Source organism: Dipodomys spectabilis, unplaced genomic scaffold, assembly GCF_019054845.1.
Source record: "Dipodomys spectabilis isolate Male_0828 unplaced genomic scaffold, ASM1905484v1 ptg000702l, whole genome shotgun sequence".
NCBI classification, from domain to species: Eukaryota; Metazoa; Chordata; class Mammalia; order Rodentia; family Heteromyidae; genus Dipodomys; species Dipodomys spectabilis.
The window spans coordinates 48,694-72,546 of record NW_024871379.1 but is presented as its reverse complement, the minus strand read 5'-3'; the positions used below and the strand labels follow the sequence as shown (position 1 = coordinate 72,546).

The following is a 23,853-nucleotide window of genomic DNA, read 5'->3' as shown; positions in this document are numbered from 1 at the left end:
AGTATGTAATTATGACTGAATTAAAGCTAAAAATTTTCCATATTATTTGCTAACTCAATAGAATATTGCTAGACTTTCCTGAAATATAAAATACCACTGTTTCTTGAGTGCTAGAGTAAAAAAATGGAATCTTTATCTCTAAGAACGTATAGGTAACTATTAGACAATATAATCGGTATTACAGACTTTAGTATAATAAAATTACCTATGCGAGATGGTTAATCGTGATTCCAATCTGGTTGGCTTAAGAGAAGCCTTGAGATCAGTAAAGCATGTCTGTGTAACTGAGTGAAGAAGACTGAGCCTAGGGGCCTGTATGGAAAGGAGGAGGAGCCAGTGTACAAACTCCACTCTTCCTGAACAAGCGGATCAATTCCTGTGACCATCACCCATGGACATCAGACTCCACAGCCTTTCTGCATGATCTCATGCCACTGCCTCTCCAGGGGCTCACAGACTCTCAGCCAGCTGGAGAGAACAGCTCTACTCTTAGTGAACCAGTGTGCCTCCCCAGTGGGGCCATCAACCATGAATCTCAGACTGTAGTTTCTTCAGTCTCTCAGCAGAGACTCACACTAGCACCTCTCCAAGAGCTTCAAGACCTTCAGATATGAACTCAGACTTCATCATGCGTAACGCCCTGTTCTGAGGCTTTTAGCTTTATGAACCAAGCATCTGCTAGTTCTCTGTCTCTGAAGCATATAGTACACATATTTACGTATGCATACATGCGCACACACACTCTCACTCTCTCTCTTTCATTCCATTGGTTTTACAGAACCCTGATTAACAAACTATATAAGCAAAATAAGAATTGGAAGGATGTCTATCAAAATGCTAATGGTGTAGCTTTCCTTTCAAAGTAGAACTTCAGCCTGTTTTCTTCATTTGTCGTTTCATATTTACTTCATAAAGGAACATATATTATTTTTGTAATGGAAGAGACACTGTTTTCATAAATATCTAACACACAGCTTCAGTTTCTCAGACTCTCAGTGATAGTGTGGGGAGAAACTGGGTCTAGGTTTAACTTTTAAAAACTCAGGACAGCGGATGGAGAGAGAAAGGGTAGGCAAACAGTCATACTATTCAATGTACTTATGTCTTAAAGGAATGGGTGGGGTTGGAAAAGATCGGGGAGGGTAATGGAAGGGGTAACACTGATCAAAATAGAATGTACTCATAAACTGACAGGTTGACTTGAAACTTCTTTGTACACTGCTTAAAGATAATCTTAAAAAAGTAAATGAATCAAATAAACTGAAACAAAACCAAACAAAATGAAAAGAAAAAAACAGGATCTCTTTTTGGCTGTAAGTGTACAGTGCACTGGCAAGAGCAACTGACACGGCAGTTACGCACCCGAGCAATGCAGTAGTCCTTAGGGTTTTCTTTCTCCAGACCATACTTCTCTAAAGCTTCAGCCACCGCAAAATCTGCAGGGTCTGTAGTCGACAGCAGGATCGTCTTGTAGGGAATATTTGGTTTTAAACTGTCTGCATAAATTCTCAACGTTCCCCCTGGAAAAATAAACGTCTTTGAGCCTAACTTTATTGTAAACAGTTGACAGAAATAGTTAATATTTACAACCGCGTGCATGCCAGCTGCATCAGGTCAAAAGCAAATTCTACACCACTAACTCCATGCTATTTCCTGTGAGATGACACACATCAGCAGCCACCTGCGGACCTAATGACACTCTGCTATGGGCAACAATCCTGCCTGACAGGTCAGTCTTCTTTTCATGGAGAAGAGCTCTGACCACAGCAAGCTGACTGACCTCCAAAGGAAAGGGAAGCCTTGGAGTTTCTCTGTGGTATGGCGCTCTTCTACCCCCATGTTCCCAGCCCTAATTCCTCCACTTCTACTTTCTGAACCTCAATCTGAATCAAGTTAATGATTAGCCCCGCTAAAGAACCTTATTTTTAACAAGCGAACTAGGGGGCAAAAGAACTCAGGTGCTTAAGTCTAGATTCTTCCGGAGGGATTTGCCACTAGAATGGGGTGCTGGTTTTTTGGTTGCTGGTGGTTTCTTTGTTTTGAATCCAGCAACTCAAAACTTGATCAGTTTGCTTGCTGGCTTAACTGGTATTCAAGATGTATTTTATATATATATAAACTATCATATTGAATTGAAACCCCTCTGAACAACTATTTAAGCATAAAAAAGTATTCTTTAAAAAGGAGGGAAACCTCAAGAAAGCAAGGGAAGGGATGATATTGTCCAAAAGGAAATGCACTCTTTAACAGACTTATATAGCCATAACCCTTTTGTATATCATTTTTATACTAACAGTAAAAAATGTCTAAGGACATGTGATATAATATAGAAAGGGTATGTGCTAAATGCTAAGGCAAAACTTTAGTGATCCCAACGCTACAGACTACACAGAGATTTAAGGACAGAATTTACCAGAAAGTCACTAAAGAAAATCAGCATGGGTTCTATTTCCATTTTGAGCAGCACTTCTTTTAAGGGTACATCAAGGTGAAGCCGCCATAAAACTCACATCCATGTGGCCAAATGATGGTTACTAAATGAAATTATTTTTATTACTTGATGGAATGTGGTTTTAGTATATGGAGTATTAAGTCATTCTGATACAAAATACAGTAGGTATGGGTCTAATTAAAAAGACTTCTATTTCTAAAGTGTAAAACCATGGTACTATCTCAACAAAGATACATACCTATAAATTGCCAAAGAGAGCATTAACTAACATCGATCTGTACAAATATACATTTCAGTTCCAAAGGGACAGGTGCCTTACTCCAACCCCATTCTGAAGATAGACACGCAGAGGTCAGGAAGAATACCGGGTCCCAACAGCACCCCTGCACAAGACTCATGTCCTTCCCTACTTGCAGTGACCTGCTACAACCAGACAGTGTACAACACTGTGGTAGACAAGAACCAACTCTCCAACAGCTCTTACACTCCTGTTATTACACTTCCCAAAGAGAAATGGCCCACCAGCAGTTGAGACAGGGCATCTTTGGGCCAACCACACTTTGAAGATATCAAAGAATGAATACACCTGAGTGTTAAGAAAGCTTTACAAGTCCACTCTGAATCAGGACGCCTGACCTGCTTCTCAGACATACGAAGAGTGTGTGAGTCACAGCATCAGAACTCGTGGGACATCCTGCCTGCCACTGTCTCATGTTGGAACCCATCTTCTACTCAAAAATAACTGCTCACTTCACAGTCCCATAGCATCTCTCCAATTTCTCTTTGGGAAAACCCAATCGATCATAGGTCCTAATATTCTACAATGTGGACATTCTTCAGTTTCTTCTTTACGGCCCTCTCATAAAAGATGGAAGACCAGAGACCCCAGTGCTCTTTATGGACAAGGCAATACAATTGTGAATGTGCTACTTCTAATCATAAACCTCAAGGCCATCCTCTGTTCCTCTAGTCATCTGTCTAGATCTGAACCTGACCCCAAACTGAAAGCTTATCAACCTCAAGCTTAAAACTCTAAAGCCTATTAAACAGCACCTATTCAAAGAGCATCCTATTTTCTTAAAACTACCCTCAAATGCTGCATTCTAATCCATCTCATCATGAACACATTGTATTAACTGACTTAGAAAAAGGCACACATGAAGCTGGCTGTCTCTATCAAGACTCACGTGTTCCTCAAGAGAGCCAGGATGCACCTGCAGGAGCTGGTTGTGATGACAGCGCAGGCTCCTTCCCCTACACAGATGTACCTTCACATCTGGTACGTGCTCAGCACAAACAGGTATTTGAATGTTCCACTTGTCCTTTCTAAAATTTTGGCTTTCTTTCTTTTTGGTTTATATTTTCTCTGCTTCTCCTAATCTTTTCTTCTTTTTTCTTGATACATACATTTGTAAGTACTTTCAAATCCTTGACAGGATAAGAAAATACATTTAAACATTGAGGTCTCAAAACTATCCTCCTACAATACGAATGAAATCAAAAGTCCCTTGCTCTCCTAGTTTTTTGCTTTTGTTTTTGTTTTGTTTTTGAGACACAGTCTTACTATGTAATCCAGGCTGAGCTAAAATCTGCAATCCTTCTGCCTCAGCATGCTAGAGTAATGGGTGTGCATCACTTCACCCAGCTATCTGAAGATTTTCTTAGTCACCAACACTATCACAATTTCCGTGCAATAACTGACTGACTCAGCTTCAGGCCGCGAAGGCTGGGATAAGTCTTGGAGGAGAAAGCAAGCTGTGAGGTCAATGTTGCTCACAGCTCAAACTATCTCCACACCTGCTCTGGAAGGCACTACACAGCTCTGAATCCTCAGCAAACTGTTAGGTGGCAGAAGCAGATGTATCTCATAGCACACAGTCCACAAACTCTGCCTCCTGAATGTAGATCATAGGCTGATAAAACGTATGTCTACACATGAACACAAGCATGAGCACAGCTCCTCTGCACAGACCAAACCTGTTGCCATACACATGTATATTATTAAAAATGACCCTGGAGTCAGGCTTGGATTCCAAAGAGGAGGTTGCAAATTAAACACACCTCTTCACCATATTACAGGATTAGGCCTAAGAAAGGTTACCAGTCCTAACACCCAAATTCCTACAACTCTCAAAGAAGTTCTCAAGTGTACAAAGGCAGCACTGCACTGTCCAATTCTAAAGAACTTTCTTCAATGTTAACATTACAAAGAGAAAGATGGAGTTGATGGCGACACATCAAACTTTTGGGGATGAATAAATCAATAAGACAGGGCTTGAGTTATTTGGAACCCCAATAAGTTACCCTTTTTTGGTAAGCAATTGAAACTACGTTACTGTGAATGTCTAACTATAAAATATGTATTATCTTTGCTGAGTTCAATTACAAGCTAGTTCTAAGTAAAAACTTCGTGCTAAATGGCTAAAAATATATAAAACCAGTACCAGTTCAGACAGTAAAGTCAACTATTTCAATTCTTTTTTTTTTTTTCCTTGTCAATCATGGGGGCTTGAACTCCTGGGCACAGTCCCTCAGCTCTTCTGCTCAAGGATGGCACTCTACCACTTGAGCCACAGCACTACTTCTGCTTTTCTGGTGGTTAATTGGAGATAAGAGTCTCATGGATTTTCCTGCCAGGGCTGGCTTTGAACTGTGATCCTCAGATCTCAGCCTCCTGAGTAGCCACCGGCACCTGGCCTTTCAATTCTTTTTATAATACCCATCTCACTGAGATGTATTCGGTAACTCTTGATTGCTGGCAAGGGGAAGTGCTGTGTACCATGCATGCGGGCCAGTGAAGTGCGGTACGCAGTGTATGGCCATTTACACAAATACAGATATGCTGGCAATGCATAGGCAGTACGCAGTGTACTTCCACTTATAAAGCGTAAAACACAGTGTGCTGTGCACTGCCACTGACTTCTCCATCTCTATACTTTACCCTGGAGATGTAACTTTAAAACGATCAGCTCTAAATTTTAAAGGAGAAAATCTTTAAAGTGAAAAACAAAACAAACCTAAGTGTAAATCAATACGTACATACTGCCACACAAATAAGAATTATGTGGCTGTAAAAGGCAGCAATTCAATGTACTTGTAGACTATACCCATACACAATCTCACAAAATCTTAAAATGTTTTCAGTAAGTGAATTCTAACACTTCTATTTTTATTCTGATACTATTATTATGTAGCATAGAAAGAAAAAGGCAAACAATGATACTAAGGTTGTTAGGAAGCAAGAATGTTATTATTGTAAAGGATATCTAGATTTTCTAAAATCACAATCGTTAAATGAAGGAAGAACTCCTTACACTAGTAGCTCTCTCTTAGCCTGGATATTACAAGTGCAGCTGAACAGAATCCTGTCCACTAAGAAAACTACCCAAAACCACTGGGACTATTTAGGACTTGGGAGCAAAATGGAAGCCTCTCCAAGACTCTAGACATTAACCCAGCAAATCAAAAAGGCATGAAGAGTTTTAAATCCATGAGTTCATTAGAATTTTTGACAGTCACGGGCTACCTTTAGAGGATACTCAAGTATTCTCATCCCTTCTATATCCATATGTATACCAACAGATATAAATACTGATATACACATCTATCCCAGTATCTATATCTGCAACTGTATCTAAATTTAATCAAGGTAATTGAAAAGATAGGAAAATGGTGAATAGATCAAAAGGACTAGAAGTAAAATCTGTGAGACAAAGGATCTTGGTTCTTAAGATAAATCAAACCAACAAAACAAAGAAGCAAAGTAAAAATGGAAATTTCAGAATGACAAAAAATAAATCAACATAGGTCTAATTTGGATCTCAACTCAAAAGTAAGATGACAAAGTATGTGATAGTATTAAAGAATTACTGTCAATTCTTTTATATATGATAATGGTACTGGGATCAATTTTGTTTTGTTTGTTCAAGAATCTTCACCCTTCAAGAAAAATGTACCAAAACATTTAGAGATGAAACAGTTTGTAATGTGCTTCAAAATATTAAGTTTCAGAATAAGAGAGCAATGTATTCTGGAATGGAAAAGAAGTCTTAGTTGTTTCTTCATTAGTTGGTGAAGGGTACATAGGATACATATATATCTTCTTTTGTACAGATTTGAAATTTTCCAGAAAGACCTACAAGACATATATGTTCATGAAAATTTATATACACACATATCCATAAGTTAACAAGAACACATTTACATAGAACATGGTTCTCATCTGGGGACTGTTTAGAGGGATGAAGGGAGAGAGAAGGAAAACAAAGATGGAGATGAATAAGTTCAAAATACATTGAAACTAAGTATGAGGATAATATAAGGAATCTCAATGAAAGTTGTTGATCAACAGGAGTTAGTAGAATGATGAAAGGGAAAAAATAGTTATTCTGATTGAAATATAATATATGCCGTTTGAAATACCATGGTGAAACCCTTTAGTATAATTTATATAGACCAAAGAACAAAATGAACTACAGAAAAGTAAGACAGGCTCTGTTGGGTATGAAGGGAGGGCCAGGAGGTAGAGAGGGCAAATAAACCAAATAAGGATGAATATGGCTGAAGCCATTTACTTACACATATGAAAACAGAATAATGAAACCTGTTAAAACTGTTTTAAGAAGCAATGGGCTAGGTGAGAGCAACAGAGGAAGTTAGTTTGAACAGGATATACTACATGCGTATACGAAAATGTCACAGTGATGTCCTAACTTGTACAACTAATGTATCATTTAAAAAAAAAAAAGGCCAACCTGGGGGACTACATGGTATCAATGTTATTTCTATGTGAACAGAATTCTTTGTAGGACACATACAGTACAAATTTGTATACTACCTCACCCACTGTTTTAGTTAAGAAAGACTGATGTATATACAACAAGTGTAATCAATGCTCTTTACAAAAAATCTGGAAAAAAAGATGCAACCTGTACCTGAATCAGGCCGCCCATCAGAACTCCGAAACTCTTGCATTCTCTTTTCCAATTTCTGTTGTCTCCGCCGCTTCATTACTACCTCAGGATTAGAAATTGTTCGAGTAAAGCTGGTTTCAGGCATGTCTTTATAAACTTCAGCAGCCAGACGAGAATTCTCACTACATGGAAAAAAAGCATCAATGACATTTAAAAAATTTTCCCATTAAAATACAAAATCACAGAAAAACTAGTGACAATGTCATCTGTGCCCTGACAGATCTGCTGTGTACTATTTATCATTTGTTTTTACCACGATTTCACAACAACAACAAAAAAGCTAGTCATATAAGCAGCAACTAAAATTAAAACTTCATCAACTTATACAACTTAGTGGTTGTAGATTCAAAAAGAAAGTTATGCATTTCAATAATTTTCATCAGTTTAATCCAAACAGCAAATAAATGATACTGTACCACAACATTCAAAATACAAGAAATATTTATTTACTTAAGAATCCCATTTAAGCCAGGCGCCAGTGGCTCACACCTGTAATCCTAGCTATTCAAGTGGCTAAGATCTGAAGATCAAGGTTCAAAGCCAGCCCAGCCAGGAAAGTCTATGAAGCTCTAATCTTCACAAAAAGCCAGAAGTGGAGCTGTTTCAAAAAATAGAGTGCTATCCTTAAGCACCAAAGCTTTTAGGGACAGTGCCCAGACCTCAGAGTTCAATAAACTTTTTTTTTTTAATCTGAGACCAGTTTTCAAACTTGGCATCTGATACTTTTGCTCACTGGCTAGTGTTCTACCAACTGAGTTATGCTCCATCCCCTAAACTTCTAACTGATATATGCCCGTGTTTTAATATGCCTGGTGATAATAGTAAGTGTATGTTAAAGCACAATTCTCAAATTTGTTACCTATCATCCCCTTGAGAAGGTCTATCCTCTTTATCCGATGCCTGTCTCAATGCCTCTTTTTCTCTTTTCTTCTTTTCCTTCTTTTCTTTCTTCGAAAGGGTTCTCTTGAAGTTCTGGATAACACCTTCTTTTTCCTGCTTCTCAGGTCCATTGCTCTGAGCCTTCTGATAAAATTAACATTGTCATCTTTTTTTTTCTTCTTTTTTTTTTATTATGAAAATACTGTACAGAGGGGTTACAATTACATGGGCAAGATAATGAGTACATTTCTTATCAAGCATTGTAGCCTCCTCCTTTGTTTCCCCTTCCCATTCCTTCCCATCCTCCCCCTGCCCCCCCCATCCTCTCCCCCCCCAACATTGTCATCTTGTTGGCCACTACCTAGGAATCACCTAGGCTCCTCATAACCGAGCTACGTCCACTTCACAAGCTACAGTCAAACATAGAGCTACGGAACAAGGTTTGAGGTGATGTCAATGTTCTGTACCACAATGAGGTGACAATGATATATGCATTTACTAAAACCAAGTGAACTGCAAAGTCAAGATCTACTCATTTTAGGCCTGAGGCATAGCTCAAGTGGGAGGCCTAGCAAGCATGAGGCCCTGAGTTCAAGCCTCTAGTACCATCAACACCAGCAAAGAAACCCAAAACTATGCATTCCAGCATATCAAAATTTTGTCTCAATTTATAATAAGCAAGCAAAAAAATAAAAACAAACAAAAAACCCCTCAAAATTAGTATAATCATGAAAATTTGATTTTCAGCAAATAAAATTCCAAACAAGTTACCATCAAACACCTGAGTAAAAGGGATCTAATGAAAATATGAAAACAGGAAGTCTAAAGCACCACCTCCTCCACAGGCATTTTTCTTTTAAGCTCAATGGAAATGTTAAGAATAGCCACAATAAGCTGGCTTTTATAAATCAAAGCTCTTACACATTGTGCTTCTATAAAAATGCCTTCTTTTCTAGAAATCATTCATACGCTTATTCTTAATTTGTATTTCAACAGATGACACGGAGCCACAGTATGTAAAAACTTAACAGGTAAAGAGTTTAAAAATATGAAAAAGAACACTGTCTTGGGAAAGAAAAGTTACCATTCAGAGAAAGTGATCTCTACATGACAAAATGGGAAACAAAAAAATCAATATCCCATTTTTTTCTCCTCTAGCAGCACTGTGATGGCCCTACTCAGGTTCCAGCCTGTCCGCCTAGGTCTGTGGTCCATAGCAAAGCACAGAGAACAGCATTAGTTGACACAAATTGAAATTAAACATGGCCAGCAAACAATGGAAACCATTCCAAGTGTGTATCCATCTGCTGAAATGTGAGCAAGGTCAATTACATATCTGTAAGCTGGGCACCAATGGCTCACAACTGTAATCCTAGCTACTAAGAAGATTGAGATCTAAAGATCATGGTTCAAAGCCAGCCTGGACAGGTAAAACCCATGAGACTCTTAGCTCCAATTAATCACTAAAAAGCTGTAAGTGGAACTGTGGCTCAAGTGGTAGAGTACTAGCCTTGAGCAAAAAGGGACAGTGCTCAGGCCCTGAGTTCAAGTTGTAGTACCAACACAAAAACCAAACTAAGATAGAAAACTTCTTTGAAAAAATGAGGAGCAACATTGAGATTACCAGGTGAAATAAAAAAATAAGAGAAGGAAAAGCCATTCTTTTTTAGAAAGGCATTTAGGAAGGGAAGCAAAAAGGAGTAAGAGCTGCTATGACAAAACATCAATCTTCTCACAGCCCCCGCCTTTTTCCACCAGGGCCAGACAGGGCCAGGATGACAGCCATGCCAGACCCGAGTGAAGGCGCCCACCTTAGCAGGGGCTGCATCGTTCTCGTTCTTCAGGACAAATCTGCCCTCCCGATCGTCTTTGTTCCAATTCAACTGCACGACTAGAGGCTTCTCATCAATGTCCAATCTTCTTTCTTCTTCAACACATGAAGTGGAAGAAAAAACACAAGGCATGGTTATTCCATGGCATGAGTACAATAACCTGTCCTGTAATGTGTACTGTAAAGACGTAAGTCCTCCTGCAACCTGCCAACACACTGAAATCGTTCATCACTTTAAATCAGATTTTATTAACTGGGCACTTGGTTGCTAATGTGGTTCTAGTTATAACAGAAGTTTCTTTTAAGGGCCTTTTAAAGAGAGTAAGCATCTTTGTGGTGCATAATATACTGCAATGAAATCATTAGGATAGGTAATACAAAGGAGTACTTTGGAGTTGATTACTCAATGAAAAGATTGGAAGTACAACCAGCCTATGTCATGAAGGTCAGGACAGCTTGCCTTTCATTGTTACGACATCAGCTAGACAGGCAGGAGGAAAAGCACACCACAGAGCACAGAGATATTCACTACAATCTCAAACAGAGGACCCAGAATTCTCTCAGTTGGTCTAGCATTTCTAATGCTATACCCACAATTTAAATATTAAATGAGCACTACCAAAACAAAAGGCAAACAATCCACCTGATAATGATAATGGTGATGAACTAGTGTTAGCAAATATGGTCCAAGTACCTATCAGAAAATGCTACAAGGAAGCCAATAAGACCAGGCAGCGAGAGCAGTTCCAGGTTAACCATAGAGAAGGAACAAGAGTGAAGCAAGAATGAACAAAGGCCAAGAACTGCTGGCTCGTGCCTCTAGTCCTAACTACATAGGAGACTGAGGGTCACTGTTTAAAGCTAAGGTGGATTCTCCCAACTTATCACTAAAAATCCAGAAATGAAGGTGTGGCTCAAGTGATAAAGCGCTAGCCTTGAGCAAAAAGGCTCAGCACCCAGGCCACAAGTTCAAGCCCCAAGACTGGCAAAAAAAAAAAAAGAAAGAAAAGAGAAGAGAAGAGAAGAAAAGGAGAGAAAAGAAAAAGAAAAAAAGAGAATGGACAGTATTTAAAAGGACATGGAGACTTAGCAGCTCTTAATAAATATGACATATAAATATCAGTGCTAAGTACCAAATACAAGAATAAAACAAATTATTATTCTATTAACTAAAAATATGAGACACATTAACATAAAAAGGAGATCAAGAACGGTGCTGATACTTGGGAAGTGGACACCAGCAGGATTGTGGCTTGTTATCTGCTCAGTAAAAAGTAGTGAGACCCACAACTCAACATACAGGCCAGGCATAGTGAGAGCCTTCTGTAATCCTAGCTATGTGTAGAGGTAGGTAGGAGAGCTACAGTTGGAAGCCAGCCTGGGCAAAAACATAAAATACATTTATATAAAAATACCTAAAAAAAGCTGAATAAAAACATATAAAGCAAAAATAAATAAATAGGAGGGGGCAGGACAGAATTAATAAATCTGAATTCATTTCATAAAAAAATTATCGAGTGTTTTCTCACAAAATTTATACAAGATCAAACCCCCTCAGGAGTCATGGCTAACTTTTAGGAACGAACATGAAGACGGAGGAAACCAGGCGGCTATTCCTGGAGCACAGCCAAGAATCACCTGTGAACTGGAGGTCTCTGAGCGGTCTATAACCTCCCAACTCCAAGATGCCTTCTGCTTAGTGATGTCACACACTTTTACCTTCCACAGCTAATTCAAATCCCTAAGAGGAATCCTATTTTTAAAAGAATAAACATGTAGTTTCCCTGTAGTTGGTATGAGGGTGGAATCCAGGCCTTAGCCAGATAAGCTGGCAGTTAAGACATGCCAGGAAGCCCGGTAATGTGTGGAGAAATGAAGTGTTCAGGAACCCTGGCTCCCAGTGCACTGTGCAGCAGCTTCTCAATCCATGTGGCCTGACACAGTCATGAATGGACGCGGACGGGAGACCAATGGAGAGGACCACTGAAGGCTCCAGCAGGCCCAGGAGGCATGACCTTGTCAGTAGCAGTTGTGATCAAAACTGAAATGAAAACTTAGCTTTCCTTTCATTTTATGTGCTATTTTTTTCAAACATCTACCACATTGTTAGCTGTTAAATACTTACCAATTGTCTGAATTTACCTACTTAATAAATACCAAATAGGCTTCCTTGGTTGGGTGATGCCTTAAACAGTACTGAGATATCAAGGCTGGAGTGTTAATGCTTGCCTCTAGCATGCCCAACATTATGGGGGAGGAAGGTACGACAGCTGCCGGGGCTCAGTGAAACTACCCTGAAGAAGGAAAGGAGCTGCATGCTTGCACTCCTGACACCGGAGGCCCAGGTCTCAGGGGACACACCAGTGTGGTGTGCAGAAGGTGTACAGGGCCTGGGTGTAAGGGGGCAGACTACTTCCTCCTCCTTTGAATAGTTCCATTTCATTTTCCTTTTTAATTCAGAATGAGCCCATGGCTCATGCCTATAATCTATTACTTGAATCTGAAACCTGGAGGATCACAGTTCAAAGCTAGTCTGGGAGGAAAAGTCATGCATCTCCATCTCCAAAATAACCAGCAAAAAGCCAGCAAAAAGTATGGCTCAAGTGTTGAGTGCCATCTGAACAAGCAAGCTGAGAAAGCTTGAGGCTCTGAATTCAAACCCCAGGACAACCAAAAGTTAAAAAGAAAAAAAAAACCACATAAAAACAACAACAAATCCCAATTGTAACATTTATCTACACACTAGAAAGCAGGTAGTGTGACCTATCATCTATGAATGGGACACCTAGATGTGTTCATCTTAATTATGAAATGTAATGCTATGTATTTTGGAGAAATAATCATACATAAAACTAATAAATTTGTCCTAAGCTCCATAAATGAATGTGCAAGAACTTTCCGCAACACTCCCCAGACATGAATTTTCCAACCTGTCAACTACGCCCTCTGGCAGTGGTTGGCGTGCCCCTGGGGCCCCGATGACCCACTGGGTCAGGGGCCCCTGCGAACACATACCTCCGCTGACGTGGACTTCGTAGAGGGAGTACTTGGGGGAGGACAGCATGCGCATGTCAGGGCGGAACTTCTCTGCCAGGGTCTCGATCACATCTTGAGTGGTTGCAGTGCTAGACACACGAATACATTTTGTTGCAAAGTTTCCAGCAGCTTTATCTTGAAAATAAAATCTCATCACTCCATGGAACTCCAAATCCTAAAACAAAATGACACATTTTTGGAAAAACATACTTTGAAAAGATTCACTTTTCATTACAATAATAAAAAAGGGTTATCACTTTTTTAATGCTTCTCACAAACATCTGAGACTGAAATTAAGAGACGGGATTTTAGTCTCCAAGTTTAATTGCATGATATGAGGCAAGTTGGTTACATTTTCTCTTTACCTCACCTCTCATGTTTTATAACCAGTTGAGTATAGAGCAGTGGCGTCAACAACAGCAAGAGCCAGGCACACCACAGCATGCATTCATCCTTTAAGTAGGTCTTTATAACCATGGAGGAAGTAGATACCCACACCCGTATCTAAACTATCACATAGGGCTGGAATTCCACGCAGGGGTGGGTCCTGGTTCCATCCCTAGCACCAGGGAGGTGAAGAGGTCCAGTCATTGGAATCATGAAGTTCAGTCCATTAGGGTGGAGTAAACATATAAACCACAGGAAACACATAAACATATAAGCTGTACACAGCTAAAGCAGAAAACAAGGCAGGAAGGATGGATCCCACAACACTAAAGCACAACCTCTGGGAGTTATGGGGCCACAGCACAGGGTGGGAGCTGGTGTGGCAGCGGTAGTGGGGCCACAGCACAGGGTGGGGCTGGCCATCCCAGCAGCTGCCTCTCCGACCGGGCGAAACAGCTAAACAAAGCTGATAGGTCTAGAAACGTCACCACATTCACCTGGTAACCCTGAGTCCTTTGCAACCGTGTGTGAAAGAAGCTTCTGAACCAGCACCTCACAATAAGCTCTATTTAACATTAACACTACTGCTTGCCAGGCACTGTGCTAAACATTCTCTTGGGCAGTATTTCCCAGCTCTCCTTCCCAGGTCTGTGTTTCTGCTTCCCAGAGTTCCCTTCCTTTGCCAGAATGGAAGGTATAGTTAAGTGGAACAGCTACCAGCTTGAGCGGAAAAAGCCTATCAAGATGAGAGGCCCTGAGTTCAAGACCCAGTACTGGCACAAAATAAAATTATCTTCCAGCGTCCCTCCTTTGGGATTCATTCAAGTATCTTGCACTTTAAATTCCACTACCTCCTGCACATGCTCCTCAAGAAGAACTTTATATAACAAAAACTACTACAAAATTTATACAAATTTAAGTTTTTATACTTAGGAGTAGTATTTTCATCGAGAAATTTTAAAATGTGTAAAATTTTAAAATTGTATCACCCCAGTCTCAACGTTAAGAGGAATGACTTGATTCCTCAAAGGCTCACTCAACCCCACAGCAAATACTACAAAAGAACACAGTAACCTCTATGACAATCACTTAGCTAATAAGGTTTAAATCATTTGTAGTAAAAATAAAACAGGCTGGATATACCTAACGATATTGAAGAACATGCTTTCCCTTACCATATGGTTCACCTGCTAGCCTTACACAAAATGCAGCAAACCCAAGTGGAACTGGGTGTAGAGCTATCATATCCACTGTACCACAGCTCTCTTTATACTGGGACCTATGATGCCGTTTATAACAAAAATTTTCCAGGTACTAAGAAGCCTAAGAAACAACCTATAAAAACTACCTCTGATTTGATTTCAACTAACACTACTTAAGTGTTTATAAAACATTTAGCTTCATATCACATGAGAATAACGTAGTATATCTAAGAATATTCCCTTAATAACTGTCAATTATTCACCAATCAATGTAAGTACACAGCACCTTATCAACTTTAAGACTGAAAAAAATTAAAGTTCCAGATCCTAAAAACTAACAATACTGTAGTTAACACACAATTACTACATGTTAGGTATGAAGAGTACTACATTTGGGCTGGGAAGGTGGCTCAGTGGTAGAGTGCTTGTCTTGCATGCCTGAGGCCCTGGGTTCGATTCCTCAGCACCACATAAGCAAAAAGAAAAAAGCCAGAAGTGGCGCTGTGGCTCAAGTGGTAGAGCGCTAGCTAGCCTTGAGCTGAAGAGCTGAGGGACAGCGCCCAGGCCCAGAGTTCAGGCCCCCCGACCAGACCAAAAAAAAAAAAAAAAAAAAAAAATGAAGTCCTTATTTTACAAAACTCCACAGACAGAGCTTTAGGAGGTACCAAACTGGTGTCAAAAAGACATCTTCTCAAGTAATGCTGACACAATTAGATGCAGCAAACATGAAACTAGGCCCATACATTGTACTGTACCTCAAGATAAACTCCAAGTTGTTCGTTTGGTTTTTCTCCTGGTCTAACCTCTGGGTCTGATAACTGTCCCTGAGCCTCTTTGTGCTCCAGGCTGGTGCTCTACCACTTGAGCCACACAGTACCACTTCTAGCTTTTTCTGAGCAGTTTATTGGAGATAAGAGTCTCGGTGACTTTCCTGCCCCGGCTGGCTCTGAACCGCAATTCTCATATCTCAGCCTCCTGAGTAGCTAGGATTACAGCCACCAGAGCCCAGCTTTCAAAATTGTTGAGACAAAACAAAAGCATGCAAGAAAATACAAGAAAGTTCCCACCCATTACTCAAAATCTTGAAACAACAACAAAAGTTTAAAAAAAAAAAACTCTAGGAAAAAGTATTTCCAACTTGCATCAGAGAAAAATATACGATAGTTCCTAAAATTCCTAAAATATGGTATATAGTAATATACACTAAATAGTTCCTAAAGTTTGAATAGGTCAATAACCCAATAGAAAAATGGACCAAAAAAAATTTCTAGTAGTTCCCAAAGCAGTGAATATGCCCTTCAATACACAAGAGGAATCATTTTATCTCTGGCAAACCACCTCAAGATAAGAGGCTTTCCCTCAACAACTGGTGGCAGAAATCCAGAAGTCTGCCTGCATATTACAGGTGGGGTTGGCAAGGAAAAGTGTCACCCAAGGGGAACTTTTGGCAAAATCCCATGTATGTGCATCGTTGGCATTTTCGTGGCGCTATCCCAAAGATACATACATAGACATATAAATGCTGAGTGGAAAATGCTATTCACTGCGTTACGTGATCCAGAATGAGGAACCAGGTAAACAGATCCTGGTAGACCTGCATCATGGGATGAGATGCTGTCACTGAAGAAGCACAACATGGGTAGAAACAAAAGCAACGTACACTTCACTGTGCCTCCAGAGAGCCCTTCCAGGAGCGTGTAAACCACAATACGACCTACAGCGCAGAGCTCTTCCACATACTTATCAGATGACGCCAGCTCTGCACCCACGCGATCATTTTAAATAACAAAAAGTAAATTTTAACAAAGGCAATCACTGGAAATATAAAACAAGCTAGGGGGAGGGCACAGAACTTGAGGAAGAGTGAAAAAGTAGCTCACTGGACACTGACGAAAATGAACTATACAACTGATGGGTGGAGAGTGAGGAGACAGATGACACTGTACAGAAGGAAACGTACTCATTACTGACTCATGTAAATCTAACCTCTCTGTACCTTAGCTCTATAATAATAAAATAAATAAACACACACACACACACACACACACACACATAACAAACTGAAATAAATCTGTATTACTACACTGGAAACATTGCTACAAAGAAATCAGATTTTTTCCCAATTATTTAAAAACCAATTAAAAATTTTACATTCTCTGTTAACTCTTTTAAGGAAAAAAATCTGTAAAGAAGTCAGGTGCTGGTGACTCACATTAGTAATTCTAGCAACTCAGGAAGCTGAGATTTGAGGGTCATGGTTCACAGCCAGCCAGAGTAGGAAAGTTCATGAGACTCTTACCTCCACCTAACTACCAAAAAAGCCAAAACTGAGCTTTAGTTCAAGTGGTAGCATATTAGCCTTGAGTACAAAAGCTCAGGAACAGTGCCAGACCCTGAGTTCAAGTCCAAGGATTGTCACAAAAAATAAAAAATCTGCAAAGAAGTATTAATCCACACTCAAAAATCCTATTTGTAGTTGTAATATGGGCATTATTTTATGTAATAATAGGAAAAAATTAATTAGTTGGGTTAATACAGTGAAAATATTTTTAATGTTGTAAATAAAAAATAATAGGGAAGAAATTAAGTAAGAACTCTGAATTAGAAATACTAGCACAGGGGCTGGGAAGGTGGCTCAGTGGTAGAGCACTTGCCTTGCATGCTCGAGGCCCTGGGTTCGATTCCTCAGCACCACATAAGAAAAAAGCCGGAAGTGGCACTGTGGCTCAAGTGGTAGAGTGCTAGCCTTGAGCTGAAGAGCTGAGGGACAGCGCCCAGGCCCAGAGTTCAGGCCCCACGACCGGACCCCCCCCCCCCCAAAAAAAGAAATACTAGCACAAAGATATTCTAATATCAGCACAAATATATGGATTTTTTTTGGGGGGGGGGGTCCGATCATGGGCCTGAACTCTGGGCCTCGGCATTGTCCCTCAGCTCTTCAGCTCAAGGCTAGCACTCTACCACTTGAGCCACAGCACCACTTTCGGCTTTTTTCTTTTTGCTTATGTGGTGCTAAGGAATCGAACCCAGGGCCTTAGGCATGCAAGGCAAGCGCTCTACCACTAAGCCACCTTCCCAGCCCCCATGGATTCTTATATACACACACCATTTCCTAGTTTCATCCCTGAAAAGTCTTTTACACAAAGAAAGACAACCTGCCAAAGTAGTGGCACTCACTGAGAGATGAGGATTTGGAGTTCAAGGTCAGCTTCAGCTCCATAGGGAATTCAAAACCAACCTCTACTCAGTGAGATTTTATCTAAAACAAAAACCTATAGAGATAAACATCTCTATACTTAGCTCCGGGCCCTCCCATTCTACTTTCCACTAAAGAAACCAGGGATATGGGAGGGAGACACTTTCATCTAGGTCCAGGTCAGAAAAAATACAAGTTGAGTTTGACATCACATTATGCTACAAATCAATCTGACAAAGACTATCTGGTTTTCATCAAAAGAATCCTCTAGCCAGTCAAAAGGTGCAACTGGCCAATTCTGGAACCATCAGCTTGTAAGGCTGATAAGGAACCTCACAACAGAGAGGCTGTTACCACTTGACCTGACGTGGTATGACATGAAATGTACAGCACTACTTATAAAGCAGGTCAAGTAACTGGCCTGAATACATGAAGCCTTTAAAGCCAGACACTTCGGAAACCACCACTACTCAGAACAAGACAAAGGAAATCAACAACAGGAATGTTCTACCCAAAAACTAATCAAGTATTCTCAAAAAGTCTACAGCATTAAACAAATGCCCTGAAAGAGAAGCAAAATAATTGCAGCATGTGGAATTTGTTTGGATCCAATTCAAATTCCTGAGACAAAGGAAAATCTGAGTTAGAATCAAGTTATTTGATAATAACAAAGAGTTGTGGCTAATTTTCTTGATAGAATTCTGAATTATGGTAAATTTCTTGAAACATATACTGAGGGAGAAATAATATTGTTTTAGGATTCATAACCAGCTAAAAACAACAAAACAGTGAATTATGGGCTGGGAATATGGCTTAGTGGAAGAGTGCTTGCCTTGTATGCATGAAGCCCTGGGTTCCATTCCTCAGTACCACAGAAACAGAAAAGGCTGGAAATGGTGCTATGGCTCAAGTGGTAGAGCACTAGCCTTGAGCACAGAGGCTCAAGGACAGAGCCTAGGCCTTGAGTTCACGCCCTAGGACCCACAAAAAATAAATAAAATAATAAACTGTGAAGATACAATTTTGAAAATTCTGAAGTCTGAAGGATGAAATTACATGCATATAGAGATTTTCATATCAAAAATGATAATAATTAAAGTATAATTACAAACTAAGTATCATTAAAAGCAAAATAAAATTATTTTCATAAAAAAAATGAAAGATGCTCTAGGAAAACTCAAAGAATCTGATTCCATAAATAAGCAATAAAGTGAGTTTCTAAGCCAAAGCTATCTGGCTACAATGAACAAAGAACAAATGCTGGTGCGAAATGTGAGAGGCTGAGAGTGAGGACAGCTACAGAAATGGGCAGCTGACATCTCAGAACTCCATGTGTCCCTGACAAGACACCTGAGTTCTCTCAAGGCCCCTGATCTATACAGCAGGGGTAGAACTGCATTATATTGCTGTGGTTTTATAGTTCCTAACTGATTTATGGTATATGAAGCCATCTGTCACAAATAAGGCAGTTGATACAAATGAGCATTCAACCTTATAAACCAGAAATTTTTCCAAGCGGGCCCCAAAAAAATGTTTTCATGTTATACTAACTATATTCCTGAACTCTGCCTCAGTATTATAATGTCAAAAAAATCCAGATTCTCGTGTGTGTGCGTGTGTGCGTGAGTGTGTATGTTCTGGTCCTGGGGCTTGAACTCAGGGCCTGGGCACTGTCCCTGAGCTTTTATACCCAAGGTTAATGCTCTACCACTTGAACCACAACTCCACTTCTGGCTTTTTGGTGGTTAACTGGAGTTAAGAGTCTCACAGATTTTCCTGCCCTGGCTGGATTCAAACCTGGATCCTCAGATTTCAGCCTTCAGAGTAGCTAGCATTCCTGACATGAGCCACTGGTGCCCAGCTAAAATTCTTGTTTTATGCACGTAAAATATTAGTGGAAGTTTCTAGGTTTGAATAAGAGTAATACATGATACTAATTATATACACAAAAATTGGTAGGCTATCATTTATTCAGATTTACAATAACTTTGATGTCAAAGCAAACTTAATGAAACCATAGCATCTTAAAAAAACTTCCTATAATCAAAACACTCCCATCTATACCTTTTAGCATACTCAAAATTGAACTCATAGCACTCAACACATTTGACTAAAAAAAAAAATCAAGCCACTTACCTACATTAAAAATATCTCCAAATCTCTACTACTATCTTGTACTAGCAAACAGGACATTCTAAAATTCAGGCAGTTTCTCAAGTACTCTATTAAGGCACTTCAGACCTGACGTAAGTCAGACGTGTGGGGGTTAGGAGTGAAAAGCAAAGTAATTTTTGAATTGCTTTTTAAAAAAAAATCTTGCATGGAACAGGAAATTACTACTTTCTAATTGGAATTTTACAAACGAAGACCAAAAAAAGGAAAAAAAAAATCACTGCTTTTGCTTCAAGCATTCAACATCGAGAACCAACCTATGCCACAACGTGGCGTTTGGTGCCGTGCAGCACCTCCTGTCTACCTCCTGTTTTACTGTGTACCAAATGATTTCACCAGCTCGGAATGCCAGCTGGTACCAGGCAAAACGGAAACAAAGAGGTAAGCTGCTCAATTCCACATAGCAATTTTGGAAAGGTCAAGCGGCTAAGGAAGATTTTTAACAGCTAATATTTACAAGGGGAACACAGAGCCTCTACCTAGGGGCAAAACATTTTGAAACCAATGAAAACAGCTGACAGTTCAAATGACATAATTTGAGAAAGGAAAGGAGCCAGTCACTGGAGTTGAGAGACCCTTTTACTAGAACAATTGTCTCAGCTCCCACTCTTCAAAGTCTCCCATAAAGTAGAGAGCTCAGGGTAACACATATAGACATGCCAAGAAGAGTAGATCTGGAACAAGGTCTTGGGATATAATGGTATACACAAAGGACAGGAATACAGATAGCTATCAAGTGTTAAATTCCATGACACAAAACCACAATATCAGTGATTCTGTTTTTATACAGTTACACTGTTCATGACATCTCACTCACAGATGCTTTTGAAGAAGGTACTACCGTTTTTAGATATAACTAATTATACATAAAATAAAAGCACAACAAGAAAATTTTAACTTTAAGATATAAAATACAGATTCAACCTGAAACATACAAAATTAAACCTAACATATTGCTGGAAACTTCTCCACAAATAACATCAAAGGATATAGCTAAGCATACAGATCTGAATTTCCTTCCAGAATAAAGAAAAATCTTATGCTGAAATCACACTTGTAATCCTAGGTATTCAGGAGGCTGATATCTGAAGGATCATAGTTTGAAGGTAGCCCAGGAAGAAAAATTACAAAGACTTATTTCCAATTAACCAGCAAAAAGCCAGAAGTGGCTTAAGTGATAGAGTACCTGGCTTCAGTGAAAAACTAAGCAAGAGTACAAGGCTGAGTTCAAGCCCTACAATAAACAAATAATAAAAATGCATTAGTCTCTTAAATGTACACATTCTTCAGTTAGCCATGTTGTATATTATGTCCTCTGAGGCCTCAGAAAGATACAAAGGAGCGGTGCTGCTGGCTCACGCTTCTAGTCATAGCTACTCAAGAGGCTGAGATCTGAGACTCTCAATCTTCAATTAAGCATTAAAGAATGAAACAACAACAAAAATGCCACTGGAAGTGGAGCTGTGTCTCAAGGGGTAGAGCACTAGCCTTAACCAAAATAAAAAGCTCGGGGACAGCACCTAGACCCCCCAAGTTCAAGCCCAACGACCAGCATGAAAGAGAGAAAAGAGAAAGAGGGAGAGGGAGGAAGGGAGGAAAAAGAAAGAAAGAAAGAGAGAGAGAGAAAGAGAGAGAGAGAGAATGAGAAAGAAAAAAAGAAAGGTACAACGGAGGAAATATACCCCACCAATCCTTAAACGGCTTTCTTCAGTCCCAACAGTTTACTTCAATCCCTCTCCAGTGGATGACAAGATATTTCAGTTCTAATGCCAATTCTTTTAGTCCTAAGAATGAATGGCTCTTATATGTTGCACCTATGCTATACATACAACTGTCATGACCTGACTTTGTGTTGGTTTTCCCCTATAGCGTCGTGTCTTGGCAACTGTAGAGAGATGCCAAAGGGAAACAATGCAGCCTGGACTCCATTCTCAGTTGGTTGATAGCACAGCCTAAAATTAAAAAATCTGTATTGAACCTTGGCCTAGGCCAACCATTGCCTAAATTATATTTCATCCAGAGTCTGTGATGGCAGCAGTAAGGCCACAGTAAAATAAAGGCACTGCAGAAAGCGGCCATCAGGAGTCAGGCCCTCTCTCCACCAGCTCCTCTTGCAGACCCAAAATGTCAGCAAATGTTAAGTACCTAAAAACTTACCTAAGTAAACTGGCGGTGTGAAGTCTACAAATGTTAAGGAAGTATGCCAGCTATGATTAACATCATTTTTTTTGGGGGGGGGGGGGGGGTCCGGTCATGGGGCCTGAACTCTGGGCCTGGGCGCTGTCCCTCAGCTCTTCAGCTCAAGGCTAGCACTCTACCACTTCTCTACCACTGAGCCACCTTCCCAACCCCGATTAACATCATTTTTGTGTCCTCAATCTAATGATAATAGTCCCACTGTTAAAAACAGACTTTACCAAAAGGAGGAGCAGAACAAAAAATCCGAATACTGTGGCAGGAAGCATGATTTCCCTAGATTACTTCTCTTTTCTCAAGCAACCTCATTACTCCGAGTGCAGGTTTACTTGCTTAGTGCTCTCCCCCCCACAGTCCCCACGTTGGCTTCACTCAGGCCCACGCCTCACAGAGACACCTACAACACAGCCAAGTCTCCAGTCCCCAGCAAACCACTGCCAGGTCTCACACTAACCGGCAACTCCCCACACCTCTTTCAACTGGTGAGTTTCGTGGCCCATAAGGACTGGTCCCCACTCACTGCAGTAGCATAGCCAGTCCCTGGTTCCCGGCGTGGCCAGTCACGTAAACATAACCACACCCTGTGTCCAGTGATCATGCTATATTATGAAAGTACACTATGACAGTAAGATTGCAGTTCTTTGCTGTGAGCAGCTGAGACTGAGGCTAAGAAAATGAGCCCAAAGAAGACAAAGACCAATAGAATCTGGCACAAGACTCAAGTTTCTGCTCAAAAACAGCATCTGTCACAGGCCAAAAAAGAAAAAACTCACACAGTCAAGCCTGTAGACAGGACACGGCCTTCCTCTCGCTGGGAGATCACTGCGTGCTTCTACCGGTCTTCCTTCCCCACAGCGCCGACACGGGCCCTTGTTGGCTGCACCTGTCTTGCACCCAACAGGAATCTGCTCAAGGGCTCCTCTTGCTCAAATCTGCATACGGTGCTAACAGTATGCACCTAACAGATACAAAATGTACACATTCTAAGCAAGAATGTCTTCTACCTGAAACCCAGGGATGGCTCCTATTTAAAGACTGCAGTTCAGGGCTGGGAAGATGGCTCAGTAGTAGAGTGCTTGCCTAGCACACGAGGCCCTGGGTTTGATTCCTCAGCACCACATAAACAGAAAATGATGGAAGTAGCACTGTGGCTCAAGTGGCAGAGTGCTCGACTTGAGCTGAAGAGCTCAGGGACAGTGCCCCAAGCCCAGAGTTCAAGCCCCACAACCAACCAAAAAGAAGAAGAAGGAAGAAGGAAGAAGCAAGGAGGAGGAGAGGAGGAGGAGGAGAAGGAGGAGGAGGAGGAGGAAAAGGGGGAGGAGGAGGAGGAGGAGAAGGAGAAGAAAAAGAAGGGGAAGGAGAAGAAAAAGAAGGAGAAGGAGAAGGAGAAGATTGCTAGTCCATAAACATCTCCACCACACAAGGCACTTCCCATATTTTTACCTATTTTATTTCAATTTATCTTCCATGTTAAATTCAAGCCCTTTGAGAAAAAAGCCATGTGTCAACTACCACGTGCTCAACAGTAC

The 23,853-nt window shown here is 40.4% G+C and overlaps 1 protein-coding gene across 15 annotated transcripts in view; it reads right to left on the bottom strand.

Annotated features, from left to right (window-relative positions):
* Afdn (afadin, adherens junction formation factor) overlaps nt 1–23,853 on the bottom strand; it is a 116,203-nt gene that overhangs the window by 80,635 nt on the left and 11,715 nt on the right. For 9 of the 15 annotated variants that reach the window (XM_042672380.1, XM_042672376.1, XM_042672379.1 and 6 more), the window contains exons 2-6: nt 13,151–13,346; nt 10,116–10,231; nt 8,285–8,448; nt 7,387–7,547; nt 1,363–1,520 (exon numbers count right to left, since the gene is read on the bottom strand). In XM_042672380.1, coding sequence (XP_042528314.1) covers nt 1,363–1,520; nt 7,387–7,547; nt 8,285–8,448; nt 10,116–10,231; nt 13,151–13,346 — 795 coding nt within the window. The remainder of the gene's footprint in view (nt 1–1,362; nt 1,521–7,386; nt 7,548–8,284; nt 8,449–10,115; nt 10,232–13,150; nt 13,347–23,853) is intronic. The other 6 variants (XM_042672377.1, XM_042672388.1, XM_042672389.1 and 3 more) reach the window with 3 other exon arrangements.